The sequence below is a fragment of the Oryctolagus cuniculus genome, chromosome 18 (genome assembly GCF_964237555.1).
Source record: "Oryctolagus cuniculus chromosome 18, mOryCun1.1, whole genome shotgun sequence".
Classification (NCBI taxonomy): Eukaryota; Metazoa; Chordata; class Mammalia; order Lagomorpha; family Leporidae; genus Oryctolagus; species Oryctolagus cuniculus.
In genome coordinates this window covers 11165996-11191109 of record NC_091449.1, presented here as the reverse complement: position 1 = coordinate 11191109, position 25114 = coordinate 11165996, and the positions used below count along the sequence as shown (strand labels likewise).

At 61.4% G+C, this 25114-nt stretch overlaps 2 protein-coding genes across 5 annotated transcripts in view; one reads left to right on the top strand and one right to left on the bottom strand.

Annotated features, from left to right (window-relative positions):
- SYMPK (symplekin scaffold protein) overlaps positions 1–18517 on the bottom strand; it is a 37066-nt gene extending 18549 nt beyond the window's left edge. The window contains exons 1-10 of one of the 4 annotated variants that reach the window (XM_070062074.1): positions 18297–18517; positions 12924–13047; positions 12732–12797; positions 11583–11636; positions 11424–11497; positions 9905–10031; positions 8776–9025; positions 5994–6164; positions 4850–5089; positions 786–940 (exon numbers count right to left, since the gene is read on the bottom strand). In XM_070062074.1, coding sequence (XP_069918175.1) covers positions 786–940; positions 4850–5089; positions 5994–6164; positions 8776–9025; positions 9905–10031; positions 11424–11497; positions 11583–11636; positions 12732–12797; positions 12924–13047; positions 18297–18514 — 1479 coding nt within the window. In that variant the 5' untranslated portion in view covers positions 18515–18517. Of the gene's footprint in view, positions 1–785; positions 941–4849; positions 5090–5993; positions 6165–8775; positions 9026–9277; positions 9343–9904; positions 10032–11423; positions 11498–11582; positions 11637–12731; positions 12812–12923; positions 13048–18296 lie in introns of those variants that run through there. The other 3 variants (XM_070062075.1, XM_070062076.1, XM_070062077.1) reach the window with 3 other exon arrangements.
- Positions 18518–19194: 677 nt separating this feature from the next.
- On the top strand, positions 19195–24958 carry FOXA3 (forkhead box A3). Its single transcript, XM_070062081.1, has 2 exons — positions 19195–19407; positions 23801–24958. Exons 1-2 carry the CDS (start codon positions 19339–19341, stop codon positions 24803–24805), a joined length of 1074 nt encoding a protein of 357 aa, XP_069918182.1. The 5' UTR covers positions 19195–19338; the 3' UTR covers positions 24806–24958.
- Positions 24959–25114: the final 156 nt, after the last annotated feature.

Here is a 25114-nt window from a genome sequence, read left to right as displayed (position 1 = left end):
AAAAAACCACCAACATCCTGGCAACAAATGTGAAGAGGACGATTTTCCAGAGTGAGACAAGCTGAGAAAGGTACAACAGGATCACAGAAGCCAAATCAGAGGCCTCCCCTGGTGAGCTGAGTTTAAATTCCGCGTGAACAGAGAACCACGGCTGGCGTCAGAGCAGAGGTGTGGCCTGAAGCTAACTCTGCAAACTCCGCACGGCCAGCGACTGGAGGTGGCCGGAGCCGGGCAGCAAGTGCAGGTGGGCCCACAGCAGGGCAGGGGCTGGGCGGAAGGGGGAGAGTGAAGAGGTTAACACCGGTTGCTGGCTTGGGATCTGGGAAGCTGGCCTGCCAAGGAGGGCGTGGGAGGGCCGCAGGCCTGCAGGGGAGTGTGGGGAGATTTCCCAGTGTGCGTTCAGATGTTGAGTCTGCAATGCCCAGGGACATACGGGGCGGGGGAAGCAGGCGGCGGCTCGTTGTCAGGCCTGAAGCCACCAGAGATCTGAGCGGAGAGAAAACTCCTTCTCACTTCCCCGTGACCAAAATCCCACTGACACAGCAACTCTGCTCTCAGAGTCCCCAGGTGGAGGGGAGGCGGAGGGTGGCTGCTGCTGGGCCTGGGACGAGGCCTCCTCCCCAGTGCCCAGTGGGAACATGTGGGCCCGGCATGGCTGCAGGCTGGCGCCCGCCCTGCAGGTCACTATATCCCTGAGAATCTGAGGAAGGCGCCGGCCATCCTGGCCCCCCAATGCCCAATCCCAATCATCAATTCACGGGGTTCCTGACACCGCCCAGCCTCACCAGATTGGCCACATTGTCGGGCGTCAGCAGAGGCTGCAGGAACTCGGCTGTGATGTCTGTGTCTGACTGGCCTGAGAGCTGGGCCGAGGCCTTGGAGGTCCCCGATGGGCCTGGCTCTAAGTCCTTGTCCTCGTCGTCTTCCCCCAGGTTGGGCTCTAGGATCGGGAGAGAGAACAGGATGTGGTTCTAGAGAGAACAGCAGCCCCGACCCAGCCCGTTCCCAGGAAGCCCACGTGTCCAGGCAGGCCCAGCAGACGGCAGCCCCACCGTGGATGAAGATCCAGGCAGCAACTCTGCCTCTGCCATCAAAGCGCCATCAACCCTGGCCAACTGCCTGTCTCTGGGCCTCTGCTCTCTGCATCTGGGAAATGGGAATGAGCCATACCCCTCGAGCCGATCTCAAGAAGCCGGAAGACAACGTCAGCCAATCAATTCACACGCTTAACTGTTTAAACTGTTTAAAAGGTTCTGTCTTTGACCAGGAGCTTGGGAAGTACAACCCCCAAACCTGTTCAGGTCGCACTTCCTGCTGATGTGCTGGCAAACCCCAGAAGCCTGCACTGTCGCAGGAGGGGCGTGCTGCGTACAAACACCTCTGGGAGCGCCGTCGGACAGCACACCCTGCTTCGAGTGTGCACGCCCCTGTCGCCACAGCAGCACCACTTCTGGGTGTCTCCCCTAGGGGCTCACATCGAAGACCAAATGTCTAGGGGATTCGCCGCTGCTCCGCAGAGAAACGGCGCAGGCCCTCCCGCGTCGCTGGCTGAGTGCGCTGCAGGCTCCGGTCACACAGCTAGAGCCAGAGGAAAAGCCTCGTGTACATCGGGATTTCCTAACGTGGGCACGGGGATGGCAGCAGGGTGACGATTTACACACAGTGGCAGAAACACGGTGACCGGTTACGCAGCCGCCTCAGAAAGCCCCCAACGCATGCCTCTCCCGCGGCAGCCACGGGCATGGGGACCGCCACTGCGAGGGCTGAGCCGCCGTAGGAAAAGGAGCAACAGCCAGAGAAATGGCAGTGGCCAAGACACACAGAGAGACGCACAGCCTCCTCCGGCCCTGGGACGAGCGCCGAGCCACGCAAGGACCAGGTAAACACTCGGTGGCCCTAGCTGGGCGGCCTGAGCTGCAGGACAAGCTCCTACTGCCCGGTCCTCCCTGGGACACACAGCAGTGCAGCATCTTGATATCTGAGTGCAAAACAAAACAAAACAAAAACCCTACGTGTAGACATGTGCATGTTTCCAAAGCAGAGAACCACCCTGTCACCGAGAGCCAGATCTGAGGCAAACAGTCTGGCTTGGAAAGAAGGATCTCCCGGGGCGAGTGCTCAGCACAGCCGCTGGGCCGCTCCTCGAGACACCAGCAGCGGCATCAGAGTGCCTGGGGTCTAGCCTCAGCTCCGCCCCGATCCAGCTCCCTGCTAATGTGCACCCTGGGAGGCAGCAATGGATGGCTCAAGTATTTGGGTCCCTGCCAAGGGGGAGGGTTCCAGGACACCCGTGTGGGAGACCTGGAAGAAGCTCCTGGCTCCTGGCTTCGGATCAGCTCAGCTCCAGCCGTTGTGGCCAGTTGGGGAGTGAACCAGTGGATGGAAGACCTCTCTCTCTCTCTGCCTCTCCTCTCTCTGTGTAACTCCGACTTTCAAATAAATAAATACATCTTAAAAAAAAAAAAAAAAAAGCAGGAGGGGAAGACAGTTCAGTGTCACCGCAGAATGCCAGCTTGTGGGCACAGGAAGGGTGCAGGTGCCAAGCACGGGTGGGCGCTAACACCACTGGGAGAGTGTCTGGAGAGGAGCAGGCCCTTCACAGAGTTCCAAGTCTGCCCTCCCAGCCTACTAGACACCACAAACGTCAGAAACCTGGTGGACACGGCCTTAACCGAGGGAGCCACGTTAGCGTCACCGGGACAGGGACAGCCTGACAGGACGTGCCTCCAGGTCCCGCGCCCCAGGGCGGCCAGGGCGTCACTGCCCCAGTGCAGAACCTGAACCCATCATGAGACGGGAGACAATGAACCCAGCTGGGTGGGGACCCTCCTCTCCCCAACCCCGCTACAGCAGGGCCTCCTCCCAGTGTCCGCGTCACACAACACAAGGCAAGGCCGAGGCACTGATTCGTGAGGCTAGAAGGATGCGTGAACTGAACGGCGGGAGAGCCAGCCCTCCCGAACCCGGGAGATTTCAGGGCCATTTGGGTAACTTGTCTGTAAATTCAAAAATTATTCTAAAACAGTTTGAAAAAACAATAAAACTGGTGGGCAAGAGGTAAGTGCGTGCATAAAGCCTTTGGCCCAGGAATCTGACCGCTAGGAATGCATTCCATGAGGGCACTCAGGCAATAATGTTACACCACAGCATCTTTACATCCAAAAGCGAACACAAACTAAGTCTGTCATGAGAGACAGGCTGAAGCACCCGTGTAGCAGAGACTGTGAGGCCATCAAGAAAGGGACGTGGGGCGACGTACTGGCATAGCAAGCTAAGCCTACACCTACAGCACTGGCTTCCATAATGGGCGCTGGTTCCTGTCCTGTCTGCTCCACTTCCAATCCAGCTCTCTCTGCTGTGGCCTGGGAAAGCAGTGGAGGATGGCCCAAGTCCTTGGGCCCTGCACCCACAGGGGAAACCTGGAAGAAGCCCTGGCTTCATATCGGCGCAGCTCTGGCCAGAGCAGTCATCAGGGGAGTGACCAGCAAATGGAAGACTTCTCTCTCTGTGTCTCCCTCAATCTGTCTATAACTCTGCCTCTCAGATAAATAAATAATCTAGGGCCAGCAAGGCAGCATAGTGGGTAAAGCCGCCGCCTGCAGTGCTGGCATTCCATATGGGTGCTGGTTCGAGTCCCGGCTGCTCCACTTTTGATCCAGCTCTCAGCTATGGCCTGGGAAAGCAGTAGAAGATGGCCCAAGTCCTTGGACCCCTGCACTGGTGTGGGAGACCCAGAAGCCCCTGGCTCCTAGCTTCGGATTGGCACAGCTCTGGCCGTTGTAGCCATCTGGGGAATGAACCAGCGGATGGAAGACCTTTCTCTCTGCCTCTCCTTCTCTCTCTGTGTAACTCTTTCAAGTAAATAAATAAATCTTAAAAAAAATAATAAATAAATATTCTTAAGAAAATCTATTTACAAATAAAAGGAAAGGAGTGCTTTATATATAAAAGCATTTTAGAAAGTTCAAAGATGGAAGCAAAGGTTAAGCTTACTGTAGTGCAAAAAAAAACCCCTATGATTAGTTTTTCATAATAAACACGTGTCATGAGTTTTTTGGAAACCGTACATGCACAAATTAAAAAAAATGTTAAGGGAGAGAGGCGTGGTGATCCAGAAGTTAAGGCACCACTTAGCACACGTGCACCCCACACTGGAGCACTGGGTCTGGCACTGGTGATCCAGCTCCTTGCTAAAGCATCCTGGGAGATAGCTGAGGACGGCCCAAGTCCCTGGGCCCTGCACCCGCACGGGAGACCCGGAGGAGGCTCCTGGCTCCTGGCTTCAAAACGGCACAGCTCAGGCCGTCGCAGCCATCTGGGGAGTGAACCAGCGGACGGAAGACCTCTCTCTCCCCGTCTCTCTCTGCTTCTCTGTAACTCTCCCTTTCAAATAAATAAATAAATCTTAAAAAAAAAAGAATATCTGACTTATGTATGTTTATTTATTTGAAAGGTACGAGTGACAGAGACAGACTGAGATCTTCTATCCACTGTTCACTCTCCAAAGGCCCACAACAGCCAGCCAATCCAGGGCCTGATCTCCCATGTGGGTGGCAGGGACCCAAGTGTTTGAGGCATCAGAGCAAAGCCAGGACCCGAATCCAGGCACTGCCACACGGGATGTAGGCGTTCGAAGCAGCAGCTCAACCCGCTGCGTCGCAAGCCTAACCCTGAAAACGTTTACAATTCAAAGAATTTTTCACTAGAGCAAGTCTGCCTCTTACTTCCACTTTCAGGAACTTCTCCAAGGACCACGCTGTAAAACACTCGCAGAGGGCCTAACTGAGCAAGCCTCGCACGGTGCTCGCGCCCGGCCGCCTCCCAGCAGCCCGCGGGGCCTGCAGCTCACCCAGCTTCATCTTCTTCAGCGCAGAATCCGAGTCGTCGCGCGGCCGCTTGCGGGCGTCCTTGCTGCTGGGCATGTTGCGGGCGATCTCGGCCTGCGGCGTGCCCAGGTCCACCAGCAGGGTGGTGATCTGGGCCTGGAACTCCAGGGAGGCCGGGTGCTTGAGCACGCTCAGCAGGTGCAGCTTGAGGTTCTTGCGCACGCTGCTCACCTGAGACTTGGCCAGCGTCGGCGGGAGGTTGGCTGTGGGGGAAGCAGCAGCTCGGGCTCTGGACAGGCCTCGCGGGGCCCTGTCAGTCTGGATTCCCACCCCCAGCCCCGGGCAGCGGTCCTGCAGGCATCGACCTCGTGACCAGTCCCCTCGCACGTGAGGCTTAAAGCACACAAGGGGTCTCCACCACTGCCAGCCAAAACCCCTCCCTCCCCTTCACTAAGCCGTGGCCCAGTCCCCCCGCCTCTGGTTCGGGGTTGCCCAAGGCTTCTCCTCAGGAGGGCCACAAGCACCGCCTTCACCTCCACAAGTCCCCCACTGAACCTCGGCAACCGCTCGTGGCTGGGCTCCTCCCCCGCTACCAGAATGACTGTCCACGGGCACCTTGCGGAGCACGCGCCCCCTGGCCCACAGCGCAATGGTGCGTCTGTGCTGCAGCCCGCCTGGCCCCCACTGTCCCTTTAGCCAGCAATGCCCCCCTGCTGCTCTGAGGGAACCATTCTGTCTCCATTCTCGGTCCAAGTGGGTAGCAGACCGGGTGCCAGCGAGAACCCCACATTCCCTTGGCCACAGTGATTGGTTCAGAGACAGGCTCATAATCTTGCTTGGCCAATCAGAAACAATGAGCATCGCCCCTTGGAAAGAGACGCTCTCTGACCCCTGCGGTTGCTACGTGGATGCTCGGAAGCCTGGAGCCAGAGGGCTGGGAGTCGGTCGTGCTTGCTGCCCCAGTGGGAGTCAGCATGGAGTCAGCGTGGAGAAAACTCGCATTTCATCCGCACGCCCCTCAGCCCAACGCCAGCTCGGACCAGGGAACCCGTCCCTCGTGCCCACGTGCGGGCAGACGGAAGGGCGCTCTGGGGCACAGCGCCTGGCTCACATCTGCTCAAGAGCGAGCAGCCAGGCCGTGGGGACGAGGGGAGGCCATCAACCCACCGTGCAGGGTCTCGTAGGCTTGGATCACCTCGGACATGAACATGGGTCTCTGGCGGGCGATGTTGGCGAGGGAGCCCAGCGCTGTGGTCAGGTTGATGGAGGAGATGGCGGGGTGCACCATGAACTTGAGTAGCTGCTCCAAGGCCGCCTTCCCCTCTTCCCACAGCACACCTGCAGGGGACAGAAGAACCCAGTCAGCGGGGCCCTTCCCACAGCACACCTGCAGGGGACAGAAGAACCCAGTCAGCGGGGCCCTTCCCACAGCACACCTACAGGGGACAGAAGGACCCAGTCAGCGGGGCCCTTTCTTCCAGGACTCTGAAGAGAACAGTAGTTCTGGGGCCCAAAGAAAGGAAAGAACCTGGCATTTGGATGTCTTCAAATATTTAGAAAAACAAAGAATTCAGCAGTTAATGCGTCCACCTGACTGCTGACAGGACAGGCAGACTGCACAGTTTCTGGGACCTGGCAGTGAGAGGTGAGCCCAGCGGCGCCCGGGCACCCACAACCCCTTCTGACCAGCTCCCTGCTCTGGCCTGGGAAAGCAGTGGGTGCAGCCCAAGCACTCGGGCCCCTGCCACCCACATGGGAGAGCGGGTGGAATTCCAGCTGATGAAGATCTCTCTCTCTTTCAAATAGATAATTAAAAGAATTTACTTTTTAATTTGGAGGCTACCTTTCTAGACATCTTCCACACACAAACATCTGAATGCTGCACCTGAAGTGGGGGGGCACCTGAGCCTTCATCCAGAGAACTGCTGGACTGTGACGCAGTCATAGTGGGGACGATGCCGCCGCTCAGCACTGTGGGGCGAGGGAGCTGTGCATGTGAGGAGAGCCCCACCCTTATCTACGGGGCTCACACTACGCCAGCCGTGTGCTCATACTGACACCCCAAGGAGGACGGCACAACGACAACCCGCAAGTCAGCAGTGACAAAGCAGAGAACAGGTCACTGCACGGGGACGTCCCCCGCTCAGAGCCAGCGGGAGCTACACAGTGCAGGCCTGCTGTATACACAGACGGGGACGTCCCCCGCTCAGTCAGCTGGAGCCACACAGCGCAGGCCTGCTGTATACACAGACGGGGACGTCCCCCGCTCAGAGCCAGCGGGAGCTACACAGCGCAGGCCTGCTGTATACACAGACGGGGACGTCCCCCGCTCAGAGCCAGCTGGAGCCACACAGCGCAGGCCTGCTGTATACACAGACGGGGACGTCCCCCGCTCAGAGCCAGCTGGAGCTACACAGTGCAGGCCTGCTGTATACAGACAGGGACGTCTGCCGCTCAGTCAGCTGGAGCTATACAGCGCAGGCCTGCTGTATACACAGACGGGGACGTCCGCCGCTCAGTGTCAGCTGGAGCTACACAGTGCAGGCCTGCTGTATACACAGACGGGGACATCTGCCGCTGAGCCAGCTGGAGCTACACAGCGCAGGCCTGCTGTATACACAGACGGGGACATCTGCCGCTGAGCCAGCTGGAGCTACACAGTGCAGGCCTGCTGTATACACAGACGGGGACGTCCGCCGCTCAGTGTCAGCTGGAGCTACACAGTGCAGGCCTGCTGTATACACAGACGGGGACGTCCGCCGCTGAGCCAGCTGGAGCTACACAGTGCAGGCCTGCTGTATACACAGAAAAGCCAACAAATTCATAACATTTTAAAATTACTCTTCTAGGAGCTGGCGCTGTGACGTAGTGAGCTAAGCCTCCACCTGCGGCACCAGCATCACATCGTGGGTACTGGTTCGAGTCCTGGCTGCTCCTCTTCCAATCCAGCTCTTTGCTGTGGCCTGGGAAAGCAGCGGAAGATGGCCCAAGTCCTTGGGCCCCTGCACCCACGTGGGAGACCCAGAAGAAGCTCCTGGCTGCTGGCTTCGGATCAGCACAGCTCTGGCCGTTGTGGGCAACTGGAGAGTGAAGCAGCGGATGGAAGACCTCTCTCTCTGCCTCTGCCCCTCTGTAATTATGCCTTTCAAGTAAGCAAATCTTTAAGAAAAAGCAATTGTTCTAAGCAGTAAACGAACGCAGACACTGGGAACACATAAACACCCGTGGGCGCTCAGCCAAGGTCGGGAGGCAAAGCCAGCGCTCTTACTCGCGTTCGCCTTGGGGAGCAGGGCTGGGCCAGGCACGCCCTCACCTCCAGCACTAGTGCGGATGCAGCCTGTAACAGGAAGCCTCCCCGGCCCCCATGTGCGCGCCCAGAGGAACGGCCGGGTACTGCGTTTCCCTCAGACTTTTTCTGTACACACGTGGGTAAGTGCCTGTGTTCATAGTGTCTGTGTTTGCCTATTATTATTTTTTTAAGATTTACTTATTTATTTTGAGAGGCAGAATCAGACAGATTGAGGGAGACGCAAAGGTCTTCCATTCATTGATTCACCCTCCAAACGGCCTCACCCCGTATGGGCCCTGGTTCGAGGCCCAGCTGTTCCTCTTCCAATCCAGCTCCCTGCCAATGTTCCTGAGAAATCAGCAGATGGCCTGAGTCCTTGGGCCCCTGCACCCACATGGGAGACCCTGAAGAAGCTCCTGGATCCTGGCTTTGGCCTGGCCCTGCCCTAGTGGTTCTGGCCTTTTGGGGAGTGAACCAGTGGATGGAAGATCTCTCTCTCTCTCTGTATATCTACCAAATACATAAACTTTTAAAATAAAATAAAAATAAAAACTAAAACAGACGGGGGAGAGCGAGAGAGGCGGCAGGAGCTGGTGCAGCATCCGGAGGCCGCCAGCTGGTGGGCAGCACTCACTGTGCTGGACGTGGGGGGGGACTCACTGTGCTGGATGTAGGGGTGGTCACGAGGGATGCGGTCCAGGCTGATGTCATGTTCCTGACGTCTGGGTATCTCCGAGTCGGCCATGCGGGGCGACAGGGTGACAATGAGACCCTCCACAAACTTGATGGCGTGGGTGCGGATGCCATCGTTGTCAGAGTCCAAGAGCAGGATGATGTCCCCGGCCATGGCAGACACCATGTCCCAGCAGGCCTCCTGGAGCTCACTGATGACCCGTGACTTCACCATCCACTGGCGGGGGGGATAGGGACACAGGGATGGAGACCTCACATCAGCAATCAACCCTGCACTACCACCCAGAGACCCATAAACAATGAGATGCACATTCGTTCTGGACAATACTGAGTTCCAGCCACGGGTAATGCTGGGGACAGGACGCAACGCGAGCCAAGACCGGCCAGCCCTGACCCCACGGGGCTCACAGACAACCCAGAGTGATAAAGGCTCCAATCTTGAGGCTGACAAAGGATTAACAATGCTGACCTCCCAAGGTGGGTGAGATGTTTTCATTCTTGCCAATGAACATCACGCCACACCGTGTTCTGTTCCTGTCACAGACCACAATCAAACCAATGTGATTCCCGGGACCAGCACCGTGGCAGTGAGTTAACTGGCAGCATATGCAGTGCCAGCATCCCATATGGGCACCAGTTCAAGCCCCAGCTGTTCCACTTCCAATCTAGCTCCTCCCTGATAATTTGCCTGGGAAAGCAGTGGAAGATGGTCCAGCTCAGGCCCCTGCACCCACGTGGGAGACGCAGAAGAAGCTCCTGGCTCCTGGCTTCAACCTGGCCCAGCCCTGGCCATTGCAGCCATTTGGGGAGTAAACTAGAGGATAGACGATGCTTCTAATTCTGACTTTCAAATAAACAAAATCATAAACAAAACACCAGTGTCATTCTTTATTAGGCTTTGTCTCCCGCAGTGGGCTGGGCTTGGGTCACCCTGGCCACTGCTGTGTCCGCAGAATGAACGAATGGGCTCCTGGTGACTCTAACCCAGTGGACAACGCTGGACCTCCTCGCTGCGTGCGCCTTAGACCACTGGCTCATTTTGCCTATCAGGAACGTGATGCATCAGGGGCAGGTGCCCGGGTGGGAGGCAGCTCACCTGCAGGGCCACCTTGTAGAGCTGGGTCATGGTGAGGATGGCCTTCTTCACCACATTCACGTTCTCGTCCCTCAGCAGCATGTTGAGGTTCGCGATCAGCTTCAGCAGTAATTCGATGTCCCGCTTGCTGCGGACGGAGGGAGAAAGGTGAGGAGAGGCAGTCTCAGGGGGGTGGCAGGAGCCTGGGGCCCGGGTCTCAGGGCACTGGAACACAGGGGCAGAGCCCGGGCCGCAGTGGCCTCAGGTGCAGTACACCTGGAGGCTGAGAACCCAGTGTGACACCTCTGGCCTGAGCCACTCCAAGGGCGGCCCTGCTGCTCCAGGGAACCTGAGCGAGCGCCGGCATCTCACTCGGGGAACATGAGCCCCACGGCCTGCCGGCGCTCTCTCCTAGGCCATCAGCAGCCTTGCTGACCGGAAGCTGAGCGCTCTGAGAGCGGGCCCCTCCCTACAGCGGGCGCTGCTGCTGGAAACCAGGAAGTGCTTGTTCTCCGAGAAGGCCAAGCCCCAGGGCTGAGTGTACTGCACCCCGAGAGCGAGCACTCACTGCATTAGCAGAAACCACGGAACCCAGGAAGGCCGCCAGCACCTGCTCTGCTCACTGCTCACTGCTCACCCCACAGCCCAACACAAACGCCGGGTAGAGCAGGCACAGACACAGCTGCTCCACAAGTCGGTGGGTTTTTGCAAACTCTGTTTTCCACAAATTCTCCCAGTGGAACAGGCAGATCGACCATCTGGGCTTTGGAGCCAGACACGGCGTGAAACCCAGCCCTGCCTCGCCGCTGTGGGACCCTAAGAAAACTCACAGCCCCTCTCCAATCCTTGGTTGTGTCTTCAGTTACAGGGTCAAAGAGGGTGAAACACTTAGATGCTGCCTGGCAAACAGCAAATATGGAAGAAACCAGGCTACTTGTCCCTGCCTGTCACCAAGCACCAGTAAACGTTTAATGGATGACGAATGAAGAAGTCACTCGCCGCGCTGAGCCTCAGCTTCCCTCTGTAAGGAGAGGAGGCTCAGCACCCACTGAGGCTGTTGTGAGGCCCATGGGGGACAACCAGGTCCTGAGGCCGCGGCCGGGCAGGCCTTCCACATGGTTACTGTCACCGTGCAGAGGGCACTCCGCCCCAGCACAGGGGCACAGCGCGCAGCGGGGGGCCACGTGGAGGGCTGTGGGTTTCCGCTCCAGTGAGGCGGGCGCACGGGGGTCTGAGGGCAGGGACGCGGCGTGGGCGAGTGGGAGTGGCAGTGAGAGTGCTGTGCCACTGCCGTGGCTTTGAGGGGCCACCGCAGCCGCGCCGGCAGGCGGGAGGGCAGCTGTGACCAGCCCGGCGGCAAGGACCGCCAGCTCTGTCAGCCCACCGCTGCCGTGGAGCAGACACCGCAGGGCCCATCTGACCACGGCCTGCGGGGAGCCGGGGTGTGTGGGAGGGGGTGCGGCTGGGGGTGGAGGGCAGGCCGGCCAGGCGCGGGGCCAGCTCTCCGGGGCTGCTCGCAGGGCCCCTGTACCGCCCGCACCATGCCTCCTCAATGAAGCCGATGACAAACTTGCGCACTTCGATGGACTTGTCTGCTTGGAAAGCGATGATCTCCTGCGCATTGGAAAGGCGGATCAGGGTGGGCCGCGCCAGCCCCCGCAGCCCCGCCCGGGACCCCGCCCGCGCTGCTGTCACTCACATCCAGGAAGTTGTCCAGCAGCGTGGGGTCTTTGTTGATGATCAGCTCCTGGACCTGGATGGTTTGGGGTGGGAGGCGGCACACAGGTGGGAACGGGAGCCAGAGTCGAGGGGAAGCATGGGCCAGGCAGCAGGGAAACAGCTCCATCCCCGGCCCTGTCGCGCCCCGCACAGTCCCGGACAAGCGGTCTCCCCCTCTGCGCCTCAGTTTACCCCTCTGTCAAACGGGAACCTTAAACGTCAACGCTCAGGGCTGCTGGGGGCTTCAGTGAGAACCTATGTATGAAGTGTAGGTCCTAGCAAGGATGTGACGCACGGGGCTCCAGACAGGAGGGAGTGCCCAGGCCCCACTGCGTTCCCACCCGCCCACGCCCCCACAGTTCACATCCTGCCACAGTGAGGCCCCGGCACCTGCCAGGCTCTCTGCAACAGCTCTTTCCACAGACAGCCTGGCAGCCTGGGCCGGCCCGGGACCCTGCTCCTGCGACTCCAGGCGCCACTGTGGAATGAGCTCCATGCCCCGCCGGGGGATGTCGGCAGCCCCTCCACTGCAGAGGCAGACTCGGCTCCCAAGGCCAGGCCAAGCGTGTGCATTACCAGTCTCCCAGAGACCGCCTGACCCCTGCCTCCCAGTGTGAGCCACGCCAGCTCCCAGGCTGCCAGGCTCCCCTTGGCCCCCGCACAGCCTGTGATACCCCCTGCTTGAGCCCCTCCCTCTCTCACTCGGCTGCGCTGCTCCTCCTCCAGTGCTCGGCTCAGATGCCCCTCTTCCAGGAAGCCACCCCCGAGCCCCACGCCTAGGCTGGGGCAGCACTGCCCATGGGCTCCCGCAGCCCCCGAGTTTCTCTGTCCCACCCCGCGCACGAGGGGTCATCACGTCTGACAACAGGCATGCCTTCCCCTCCAGACTGGACCCAGCAGAGAGCCAGCGCTCGGGCGCTGACGGGTGACCAGCAGGGTGCCCTCGTGCCGAGGACTAAGCTCTGTGGCCTGCCTCCTTCTGTAGATGAACTCGCCCTGCTCACCGGAGCTCTGGTGAGAATGAATGAACACACGCCCGCACAGCCTGGCCCAGGGCAGGCGCGCACCACCGCCCAGCCGGGCACCAGCGGTGCCCCCAGCGCTCACAGGGCAGCCCCCACGCGCTCACCTGCCTGAGCACCGTGATCTTCGAGTCGCTGGTGATCAGTGCCGCCTGGTTCAGGAGATCCACCACCTGCAGGGACAGCGCTGCCAGTGCTGGCCTTGCCGGCCCAGTCCAGCCCCACGGGGCCCTCGGCTCTGCCACCCGGGGACCCTAGGTCCGCGCGCCCCCGTGCCAAGCCCTGCTCATCACACTCACCCTCTCGGAGGTGGTCATGCCATCAATGCCTGGGCCCTCCTCTTGCGTGAAGAACTGTGACGCCACGCTCCGGCGGGTGACACTGTCCCCGCTGCCACTCGCCATGGCTGCCGTCGGGTGCTCCCTGGAGAAGAAGGGGGTGGGTCAAGCTGCAGGCAGGCAGTGGACAGGCTGGCCTGGCCCGCACCCAGGCGGGGCTCAAGCTTGCTTCCCAGCCTGTCTGTCCTGCCCAGCCTTTCAGAGCCCCTCTCTCCCCCAGGGTCTGCCTCCGCTCTGGCGTGTGACAGAGCTTCTAAACGGGGCAGCCGGACGCCCCTCAGGTCAGAGGCAGACTCCTTCACACACATGAAGTCCAGCACAAACGCCAGCTGAGCGGCGTAGCAGGACACGTGCACCTGGCTGGCCTCCACTGACCTGGACTCTGGACTGGACACCAAGCAAACTTTCTCATCTTTTTTTTGGACAGGCAGAGTGGACAGTGAGAGAGAGAGACAGAGAGAAAGGTCTTCCTTTGCCGTTGGTTCACCCTCCAATGGCCGCTGCGGCCGACGCACCGCGTTGATCCGAAGCCAGGAGCCAGGTGCTTCTCCTGGTCTCCCATGGGGTGCAGGGCCCAAGCACCTGGGCCATCCTCCACTGCACTCCCTGGCCACAGCAGAGGGCTGGCCTGGAAGAGGGGCAACCGGGACAGAATCCGGCGCCCCAACCGGGACTAGAACCTGGGGTGCTGGCGCCACAAGTGGAGATTAGCCTAGTGAGCCGCGGCGCCGGCCCTCATTGTTTTTTAAAAATATTTATGTATGTGTGTATTTGAAAGGCAGACCGACAGGGAGGGAGGGAGAGAAATCTTCCATTCACTGGTTACTCTTCAAATGCCTGCAATACCCAGGGCTGGCTCAAGCTGAAGACAGGAGCCTAGAACTCCACCCGGCTCTCCCACGTGGGTGGCAGCACCTGCTGTCTTCCGGGGCGTACCATGAGCAGGCACCTGGAAGCAGCGGGTTAAGCAGCCGACGCCAGCATTCCCTGTGCGCACTTTAAGTCTGAGCCCGGCTGCTCCGCTTCTGAGGCAGCTCCCTGCTAACATGCGCGAGAGGGCAGTGGAAGCGGCCCACGTGCTCAGGCTCCCAGCTGCAGCCTGACCCAGCCCTGCCCACGGCAGCCACTGACAGTAAACTAGCAGATGTAATCTCTCTCTCTCTCTAACTCTTTCAAATTAAAATAAATCTTAAGAAAAGAAATGAAAGCAGCAGAGCTGGGACTAGACTGTCACTGGGATGCGTAGGTGTCCCGAGTGGTGTCTTCACTGTTGTGCCAAAAGCCCCAACGAGATGCACGTTTTTCATGTTGCTAACAGCAATGCAGATTAACTATCGATGATGATGATGACGATGATGTGCAGAACAGGGATGCCCTGGTGACAGGAGGGCCCACCGCCAGTCTAAGGGACCACGACCGGGACGAGCCGCCCCACAGCCGTCCGGCTGAGCCGCTTCTCAGCCACTGTGTCTTCAGATCCATCCTCACCAAACTTGGGAAAGCCCCACTTCTTTGAGATGTGCACTGGCTGGCGCCCAGGGAACTGGAGCTCGCCCTGCGTGGGGCCTCGCTACAGGCTGCTTGCTCTGCAGCTCGGGGCAGATGGACACGACGACTTGGCCGAGGTGAACCCTTGGTGCCCAAAGTGCCCAGGATGAACCCTGGCCATGGTGCCTTGGGCTTTCCAAAAGCACCTCCCATCCCTGTCTGCAGCCTGGACTAGGAACAGCTTGAGGCCAGAGGACTGGATGTCCACTGTGAGGGGCTGTCTCCAAGGTCCCTCAGGGCGGCCCACACAAACAACAGGTTGCACACGCCACGGAGGAGCCTGCAAACCAGCTGGAGGTGTCTGTCCAGTGAATGACTCCCATCCAAGGGCCTCCTCCCCGGACTCCCTGCTGCCGTCACACTCACAGCCTGCTCAGGGTCACAGCCCCGGTTCTCTTTTTTTTTTTTTTTTTTGACAGGCAGAGTGGACAGTGAGAGAGAGAGACAGAGAGAGAAAGGTCTTCCTTTGCCGTTGGTTCACCCTCCAATGGCCGCCGCTGCAGCCGGCGCACCGCGCTGATCCTGGCAGGAGCCAGGAGCCAGGTGCTTTTTCCTGGTCTCCCATGGGGTGCAGGGCCCAAGCACCTGGGCCATCCTCCACTGCACTCCCTGGCCACAGCAGAGGGCTGGCCTGGAAGAGGGGCAACCGGGACAGAATCCGGCGCCCCAACCGGGACTAGAACCCGGTGTGCCGGCGCCGCAAGGTGGAGGATTAGCCTATTGAGCCACGGCGCCGGCTCAGCCCCGGTTCTCACAGAGGCCTCCAAGACCTCAGAGGACCTCGTCTCCCTTTTCTTTTTTTTAAGGATTTATTTGAAAGACAGAGTTACAGAGAGAGGTAGAGACAGAGAGAGCTTCTCCCAGGTCTGCCACGCAGGTGCAGGGGCCCAAGGACCTGGGCCATCTTCCACTGCTTTCCCATGCACGTTAGCAGGGAGCTGGATCAGAAGTGGAGCAGCCAGGACTTGAACCAGCACCCATATGGGATGCCGGCCTGCAGGCCAGGGCTTTAACCCGCGACACCACAGCGCGGGCCTCAGAGGGCCTCTTCTAACTCTGGGCTCCCTGCCGCACCCGGGCCTCCCGCGACGGTGCTGAGCGTACCCCTTCCTCAAAGCCTGCGTTTCTCTTCCTTCTGGCCTGGAAGCCCCCTCCCTGAGGAGCTCACAGGATGCCCCCTCCTCATTTCCCGCAGGTCTTCCCTCGCACAGCTCTGAAGCCAGGCCTCCCTGATCGCCCAGGGCCAGCTCCCTCTCCCACCCTGTGTGGCTTTATCTTTCTCCGAGGCGTACTGATCGGTAAGCTCCATGAAGGCGGGGACTTCTCTCTGCCTTGACTTCCATACCCTCAGCAAAGAGAAGTGCTTGGCGCCCGGGGTGCTCAATACACTGCTGAAAGAGTCCACACTCCCGGCCAGGGCTCCCCACTGCCCGGCCTCAGGAGCCCTGCCCTTTGGCGCTACAATGCTTGGACAATTACAGGTGACACCTGCCCAGCACTTAGCATGTACAGAGGGCAATCCCGACATATGCACAAGCCCCATGACACCAGCTTTTTGAGTTAGATACTCAGGATTTTCTTTTTTTAATTTTAACTGATTTGTTATTTATTTGAAAGGCAGAGACACACAGAGACAGACTTCTGCATCCACTAGTTCACTTCCCAAATGCCTCCGACAGCCAGAGTCAAGCTGAAACCGGGCACCTGGGCCTCAGTTCTGGTCTCCCTCCCGAGTGGGTGACAGGGAAGGGAGCGCGTGAGCTACCATCAGCTGTCCCCCAGCGCGTGCCTTGGCAGTGCTGGCTTCAGCACTCAGATGGGATGTGGCATCCCACTGCTGTGCCAAACCCCTGCCCCAGCAACTGACTTTAGCCTCCGTGTGTGTGTACAGGTGAGGGCACTGAGGCCAGAGAGGGGAAGTCACGGCCCAAGGGCACACAGTGTGGCGGCGGACCCCACCGAGCACTGCGCGGATGAAAGCGTCCCTGTGCCCAGCCCAGGTTCGAGCGCACGCTGGCCCCCTCGTCAGAACCCGAGAACCTCCCCACTCTCCTCAGATGCTGATGCGCCAAGACCCAGTGAGAGGCGTCACGCGTCACCCCGACTCCTCCCTTGTCTGCTGTCTGGGCTGTGCCCTTGGCTGTCTGTCTTTTTTGTAAGCCCAAACATGTTCCCCTTCGGCTGCCGGTGGCCGATGTGTCCACCTCACAGAGGGTGCACCTCAGGCAGCAGCAGCCTGAACCGCTGGGTCAGCACCCTCTAGATGTTCGCCCAGAAATCGCCCAAGGTCGCGGTGCCCGCCGCGCGTCCCTGTGGCTGCGCAACCCCGGACCATGGCCCAGGAAGCCCGGGGATCGCACAACCCGGGGCCGTGGACCGGGAAGACTGCGGGATCACACAACCCGGGACCGTGGACCAGGAAGCCCGCGGGATGGCACAACCGGGGACCGTGGACCGGGAAGCCCGTGGGATGGCACAAGCCGGGGCCGTGGACCAGGAAGCCCGCGGGATGGCACAACCCGGGGCCGTGGGCCGGGAAGCCTGCGGGATCGCACAACCCGGGACCGTGGACCAGGAAGCCCGCGGGATGGCACAACCGGGGACCGTGGACCGGGAAGCCCGTGGGATGGCACAAGCCGGGGCCGTGGACCAGGAAGCCCGCGGGATGGCACAACCCGGGGCCGTGGGCCGGGAAGCCTGCGGGATCGCACAACCCGGGACCGTGGACCAGGAAGCCCGCGGGACGGCACAACCGGGGACCGCGGACCGGGAAGCCCGCGGGATGGCACCAGCCGGGGCTGTGGGTCGCGAAGCCCGCGGGATCGCACGACCCGGGACCGTGGACCGGGAAGCCCGTGGGATGGCACTAGCCGGGGCCGTGGACCAGGAAGCCCGCGGGACGGCACAACCGGGGACCGCGGACCGGGAAGCCCGCAGGATGGCACGACCCGGGGCCGTGGACTGGGAAGCCCGTGGGATGGCACGACCCGGGGCTGTGGACCAGGAAGCCCGCGGCATCGCACGACCCTGGGCCGTGGACCGGGCAGCCCGCGGGGACAGCGCGGCACGGGGCTTCAGTGCGCGGCCGCGTCCTCCCGTGGAGGCACGCTCGGAGGGCGGCCCACGACCGCCGCACCGCACAGAGCAGCTCCACGCGTGTTCTTCATTCATTCCACGAGCATCCACGGGCCGTCTCCGGCGTGACAGGTGGGAACCCAGACACACCTTGGCCCCCACCCTCACTCACAGTCAGGCGTCAATCAGCACACAGACAGAGCTCTCGCGACCACCGAGCGCACACGTGACGGGGAGGCGAGGGACGGGCACCCACGGGCGCACTTCACTGGCCGATTTCGGGGCGGAGGGCGGGAAAGGGCCTCGCAGAGGAAGTGACGCGGGCGGCGAGGCCGCAGGATGGGTGCGAGCCGGCCGGGCAGGTCGGGTGGAAGGGTGTCGCGGGCAGGGGCGCACAGCAGCCCGTGCAAAACCCCCAGAGCGCGGAGCTGCGTGGCGCCCAGGGGAGCCGCAGCGCCGCGGCGCCTGCGCGACGGGGGCACCGGGCACGCACGCAGGGCCCAGGCCGGCGAGGTCGGCGGGACTGACGCGCCCGGGGCCACGCTGCAACCTCGCCCCGGGGCCGAGCCGGGGAAGGGGCCGGAGCGGGAGCGTGGGGGCAGACAGGGGTCCCCAGGGCCGCCGCGCCCCTCTCCCCTCGGCGGCCCTCCCCGCCTCTCCCAGCCCCTCCGCCCCCCCACGCCAGGCCCCCCGACGCCGCCTCCCGCTCACCGCGGCTCGGGCCTCCGTCCCCCTCGCGCCCCCTCAGCAGCGCCTCTTCGCAGACGCCGCCGCCGCCATCTTCCGCTCGCCGCCGTAACACTGCGCACGCGCCGCACATGGAGGGCGGCCGGGAAATGGAGTCCAGACCACGGTCCGACTCCGCCTCTACCTCCTCCCGCGCGGGCCGCCCTTCGCCCTCCCCGGAGTGCGCCGGGGCCGCCCTCCATTTCCGGCCGTCGGCGCTAGGTCTTCTGGGAAATGGAGTGCCCTGGTGGAGGCGCCGGCGGAAGTGGGCAGAGGGGCTTCTGGGAAATGGAGTCCACGGCCGTTCTGAGTCCCTGGACGGCCGGCTGGCTGGTGGCAGTGCAGTCCGGGCGGCGAAGCTCCTGGCCCTCGGAGGTGGTGCGTTGTCCAACTGGGGTCTGAGCCGTCCCCGGCCCTTCTTATCTCTGGTCCTGAACGTGCACACGTCCTGAAGCATTTCCAGCCGTCGGAAGTCTCGGTCTTCCAGTTCGTCCAACGGGAATGTGGTGTCGAGGGGCTCCTCATAGTGACCCACCGGTGCCCTCAGGAGGCCCCTTCGTCCGCCGCGGCCACACCGGCCCCTGGCTTTTTGCCCTCTCAGGTCGAGAAGGCGAAACCCCCCGGGGTGGAAGGACCCCGGGCCTCCGCCGTGGGGGCCTTGAGGCCAGCGAGGATGGCCCTCCCACGGGCCTCCCCCTCACCCCGGGCGGCGTCCAGCAGCAGCGTCCAGGGGCTGCGGCGGCTCCCGACGCCCGAGGTCTGTGTCCTCGCAGTCCCGCAGGGGGCGCCCCAGCCCGAGCGCACCGCCCTCGGGGAGGCGGGAGGGGAGCCCGGGGCGGGCGAGGGCGGGGGGTGCCCCGGCTATAAAGCGTGGCCGCCTCCCGCGGCGCCCGGGACTGCGGGACCCCGGGCAGTCGGACCGGCGCGCGCGCGCGGGGCGAAGTCGGGCCGTGCCCGCCGAGACACCCGAAGCGCTCGGTTCCCCCGGGGGCCGGAGCGGGGGCAGGTGGGGGCGCAGGCCCGGGGGATGCTGGGCTCGGTGAAGATGGAGGCCCACGACCTGGCCGAGTGGAGCTACTATCCAGAGGCGGGCGAGGTGTGTCCTCGGGGCCGGCGGAGCGGGAACTGGGGGGCCGGCAGCGGGCTGCGGGCTCCCGCGGGGCTGGGGCGAGGTGTGCGCTCGCAAGGGGCCAGGGCGTCTAGGTAGGGAGCTGGGTGGCCGAGGGGCGCGGGGGCCAGGTGTGAGGGTCGGGACGCGGACGAGCCGCGGGAGTCGGGAACGTTTAGGCTAGGGTCAACGTGAGGGCTGCGTGTGGGGACCCCACCTCCCAGATCTGAGCGAATGAAACGCACAAAGCAAAGATAGGAACCGGAGCTCCACGGTAGGGGGCCAGAGCTAGGGACTTCCAAGAAAGCGGCGCTCAAAGTTAGGAGGGAAGGTAGGGACTCAGAAATGGAGACCATTTAGGGAAGTCGGCGGCGGGCGCTCAGGGCTAGGATGCGGGATCCTCGGAGAGGCAGAAATCAGGCTGCGGTGCGTGCACGGGGATCGGCTAGCGACCCGAGGGTCAGGAAGGGGGGGCTGGTGCTCAGGGGTCGGAGGGGGAGGTGCTTGGAGCCACAGCTTCTGAAATCACAGGTGACTCAAGATTGGGCTCAGGGAGATGGGCTCAGAGGTGTGAAGCCCAGATGTGCAGATCGGCACGTCTGGAAGAGGGGTCTTTCTCCAACCCACCCCACCCCCGTCCCTCAGTGCCCCCCCATCCCCCAGTGGGCCCTCCAGGTTGGGGGTTGGGGGTCTCAGACAAGGCATCACCCCGCTAGCCACCGCCTCCCGCCGCTGCTCAGCCTGGGGGTGCCCGGAGGGCCCTCACTGCAGTGCAGAGAGTCCTTCCCCAAGTAGAACTGCGCCGGCTGCAAGCCGACTTTCTTAGCGCCACATGGTGAGACTGGAGTGGGTGGGGGTCTCAGTCTGAGAGTTTTCAGGGTCCGGAGGCTTGGACTCCTAACATGGGAGGGACCGCGGGTCTGGAGTGGGGGTGTGCAGTTGGAGGGACCGTGGGTCTGGAGTGGGGGTGTGCAGTTGGAATGGCCGTATGCCCCAAGGAATCCAGATCTGACAGCCGCAGCCGCTTGGGGATCTGGTGGGGTCTGGAGCTGTCAGGTAGGATTCCTGGGTCCCTGGGCTCATGAGGCTTGGCCAGGTGCCCCCCAGAGGCCAGTCCCGGGCCTGGGGAGGTGTGAGGTGCGTGTGGCGTGGGGTGGGGCAGGTGGCCGAGGACTGGGGGGGATGGAGAGGCGGAGGCTGAGGAAGGCAGAGGTGAGAGTGGGCGGTGGAGGCTCCCGGGTAGTGAGGGGCCCCCCTGCAGCGCCCAGAGCCTGGGGACATGGATTCAGGAAGCCAAGTTCAAATCTTGGGGGCTCTCGGTGGGAGGCATCGGCGATGGGGAGAGGGGGGCACCATCTGGATGGAGCTGAGCTTGGGGGACAGTTTGGCAATTGTTTCCAAAATTGGGGGACTGTCTGGAGGTGGTCAGCATCGGGGGGCACCGCCAGGTGAGCCCCCTCCTCTCCTTGAGTCAGAATATTGGGAGAAAAACATGCACTCAGCCAGCAACTGGGGACTGAGAGGGTCCCCAAACCTGCACACTGCGCTCTCCTGCTGGGTGACCCCAGCGAGCTCTGCAGGAGCCTGGACAGGTAGCACCCTGAGGTGCCCCCCCCCAGCCCGCTGGTCTCAGGTTCTTACCTGGCCCAGCTGCCCTCATCTCAGACTTGGAAAGCTGAAGTTCCCCAGGGGATGGGGGTCCCACTCCAGTCTGGGCTGGAAACTGGGCTCCTGGTCACGCCCTCCTCCACAGACAATAAGGAAATAAAAGGGGCGGAATTCCAGGCCGTCCGGTAGGGGTGCAGGTCCCCCCAGGGCTTTCCCCCAGTCTCAGCCCCGCCCTGTAAGGGGAGATCCGGTTCAGACCCGGACACCAGGGGTTCGTCCCATCCCCGGGGCGTGGGAAGGCCTGGGGTGGATCCGGGCAGCTGGAGTGCACGGGGTCAGACCTCAGGGAGGACTTCCAGGAGGGCAGGCAGCCAGAGCAAGAGGGCTGGGGTCCCTGTCTGTCTCCCCTCCTCTCTTATCTGGGGAGGGGGCAGGGCGTGGGGGAGGGGAGCAGCTGTGGCTCCAAGTTCAATGTGTGACTCCTGGGGAGATGGAGATGCTAAGGATGTGCCGAAGGGGAACCGGGGAGCACACCCAGGAGGGGGCCAGAGAGGTGGGGGTGGGGAAGAATAGGGAAGGAGTTGGGGGAGTAGATGGAGGGGGAGGTGAGTGGGGGAGGGGAGGGGGAGGTGGGGGAGGGGGGGCTGTGTACTCGGGGAGACCCAAGTGGCCGAGAGCAACCTGGAGAGACACACACAGGAGAGGGGTCCGTGTCTCCACCTGGACGCAGGCTCCCAGCTGGTCGCCACCTGTCCCTGACCCCTCAGTGACCCTGGAAAATCCCTCTTTTCTCAGGAGCTTGGGACCTGCAGACCCTTAGAGTGGTGCGGTCTGCACCCCACCCCCAGGTGGCTCCAGCCTGGGGGAGCTGCGCCCCCAGGGCCTGAGACCCAGGCCTGGGAGGGGCAGGTGGAGGAGTGGGGAGAGGTGGGGGTGGAGCCGTGCAGGGAGAGGAAGCCCCGCCCCTTGCTTGTCCCTAGAAGACTGCACTGCACGGTGCCACGCAGGCATTTCTGTGTGCCCCGGCCCCTGCGCTCACAGCACGGTCTCAGGACACAGGTCTGGAGCCTGGACGCACGGGGCCAGTTCTGTCCTGTCCTGCTGTGTGGCCTCAGCTCCCTCAGCTGTAAGGTGGACATCACAAGGCGCGGTTGTGGAGATGAAGAAAGACACGCTTGAGCCGTGCCCGGCTCGGAGGAGGCGGCTGACGGACAGGTGTCCAAAGGGCGGGAGAAGTCTCCTATCTAGAGGGTCATTTTGACAGCCAGCAAAGTGACCGTATTTCCTTGCCCATGGTCGCTTTTCCCCGTTTGAATGTTTCTGAGAACGGGATGCATTTGATGCTCAGTGGACAGCGTCATTTTGTCCCATTTGTGTTGTCACCGAAAATAACGCTGGCGCGTCCAGCGGAGGCTTAGATGTGACGATCTGTAGAGAGATAAGTGATCGACATTAACTTGAGATGTGAGATCGAGAGACACAATCATTTTAGAACCTTGAAGATTTGTAGTGAACCAAACATACGGATTAGGTCATTAAGGGTTTATAATAGCTATTTTTTTTAAAGGATTGGTTTATTTATTTGAAAGGCAGAATTACAGAGAGACAAAGAAAGGGGAGGAAGAGAGAGAGAGAGAGAGAGAGAGAGAGAGAGAGAGAGAGAGAGAGTCTTCCATCTGCTGGTTCACTCTCCAAATGGTTCACTTCCCCAAGCAGGGCCAGGCTGAAGCCAAGAGGCAGGAGCTTCTTCCGGGTCTCCCACGTGGGTGCAGGGGCCCAGGTCTTCCACCGCTTTTCCGTGTGCATTGGCAGGGAGCTGGACCAGAAGTGGAGCAGCCAGGACACAAACTGGTGCCCAAAATGGGTGTCGGTGTCAGCCGGCGGCCTAACCCCCTGTGCCACAACGCCGGCCCCCGTAATAACTCTCAGAGAGTCACAAGCTCTCTCTCTTAAGAATGATTGCAAACTCCAGTTTATTTCGATGTCAGTTACACCTGTTGTATATAACTGTATTCAAAACTCAAATTTTAAAAACGTATTAGCTTATTTAAAAATAGCCATGATTTGTTGGTAGAAATATGTTTTATTAAAATATATTTCAAAAAGAGAAGAAGGGTTCTACTGATGTACTTTTTTAATTTAATTTTTTTTATTTGAGAGGCAGAGAAAGGAAGGGAGCTCCCGGATGCTGGGTCACTTCCAAAATGCCACAACGGCCAGGGCTGAGCCAGGGTCAGAACCAGGAGCCCAGAGCCAGGTCCTCGATCCAGGCCCCTGATGTGGGTGGCCGGGACCCAGTTACTTGGTCCTCACCTGTGGCTTCCCAGGTCTGCTTTGACCGGAAGTCAGGAGCCAGAACCAGGAAGTGGATCTCAGGCTCTCTGGCGCGGCACACATGGGTGCCCTACCCACCAGGCTTTGCGCCGGCCCCTCTTGAACATTCTTGCAGATCAAATGTGGCTGGCGGGAAGACACATCTTCTATCTATCACACCACCTGTCTATCATACCACCTCTGGAAACGGGCGAATGCTATCGCAGCCTGGGACGCGTGGACACCCTAAGGGTTTGGGGACTCCGTCAGGGGTCTGGGACCACACTCAGAGCATGGGGAAGGAGGGAGTACTCAGGGAGAGACAGGCAGCTACAGCATACAGGTGCGAGGGGCCGGTAAGGGAGGGATGGACGCACAGTGGGGTCCTTGGATCCCTTGCTGATGAGCAGAGTGGAGACCCACTGACCCCTCCTCGTGTCTCTCTCTCTCTCCCCTGCAGGTCTACTCTCCTGTGACCCCAGTGCCCACCATGGCTCCCCTCAACTCCTACATGACCCTGAACCCTCTGAGCTCTCCCTACCCCACCGGGGGGCTCCCTGCCTCCCCGCTGCCCTCAGGACCCCTGGCGCCCCCAGCCCCCTCGGCACCCCTGGGGCCCACCTTTCCTGGCCTGGCTGCTAGTAGCGGTGGAGGTAGCAGCTCTGGATACGGGAGCCCGGGCTCCGGGCTGGTGCACGGGAAGGAGATGCCGAAAGGGTACCGGCGGCCCCTGGCCCACGCCAAGCCGCCGTATTCCTACATCTCGCTCATCACCATGGCCATCCAGCAGGCGCCTGGCAAGATGCTGACGTTGAGCGAGATCTACCAGTGGATCATGGACCTGTTCCCTTACTACCGGGAGAACCAGCAACGCTGGCAGAACTCCATCCGCCACTCGCTCTCCTTCAACGACTGCTTTGTCAAGGTGGCCCGCTCCCCCGACAAGCCGGGCAAGGGCTCCTACTGGGCCCTGCACCCCAGCTCCGGCAACATGTTCGAGAATGGCTGCTACCTGCGCCGCCAGAAGCGCTTCAAGCTGGAGGAAAAGGCCAAGAAAGGGAACACCGGGAACGCCGCCGCCAGTTCCAGGAATGGTCCCGGCTCGGCCGCCTCCACCACCACCGCGCCGGCTGCTGCCGTGCCAGCCGTCGCCTCCCCGCCCCAGCCCCAGCCTCCACCTGCCGAGCCCGAGGCCCACGGTGGTGGGGAAGACGTGGCGGCCCTGGACTGCGGCTCACCCCCTTCATCCATGCCGTACTTCACCGGCCTGGAGCTGCCCGGGGAGCTGAAACTGGATGCTCCCTACAATTTTAATCACCCCTTCTCCATCAACAACCTGATGTCGGAACAGACGCCGGCACCTCCCAAACTGGACGTGGGGTTCGGGGGCTACGGGGCCGAGGGCGGGGAACACGGGGTCTACTACCAGGGCCTCTACTCCCGCTCTCTGCTCAACGCCTCCTAGCACGGGGTGGGCACGTGGTGGTGGCGGTGATGGGGTACAAGGTCACACCAGCGAGCTCTTGGGCCCGGCGCTTTGCCTATCCCGCCGGTGAACATCTTGGTTGGTCTCTTACTTACTGTGATGGTTACTGCGTCTGTGGGCATCCCACTGACCCAGTGGGTGCTGTGATCACCGCCCTGGACACGTGGGTGGCCCTGTGGGGTGGGCGGGGTCCGTGAAGACGGCCGGCCGTGTCGATGGAGGTCACGGGTCCATTCGCTGGGTGCTGTGTTGGCCGCCGCCTGGGATTTGCCACCCCAGTTGGCCCTC

Coding starts and splice junctions, on each gene's coding strand:
- FOXA3 (XM_070062081.1), top strand. CDS start 19,339: ATGCTGGGCTCGGTGAAGATGGAGGCCCACGACCTGGCCGAGTGGAGC. Junction 19,408..23,800: donor ACTATCCAGAGGCGGGCGAG/GTGTGTCCTCGG, acceptor TCTCCCCTGCAG/GTCTACTCTCCTGTGACCCC.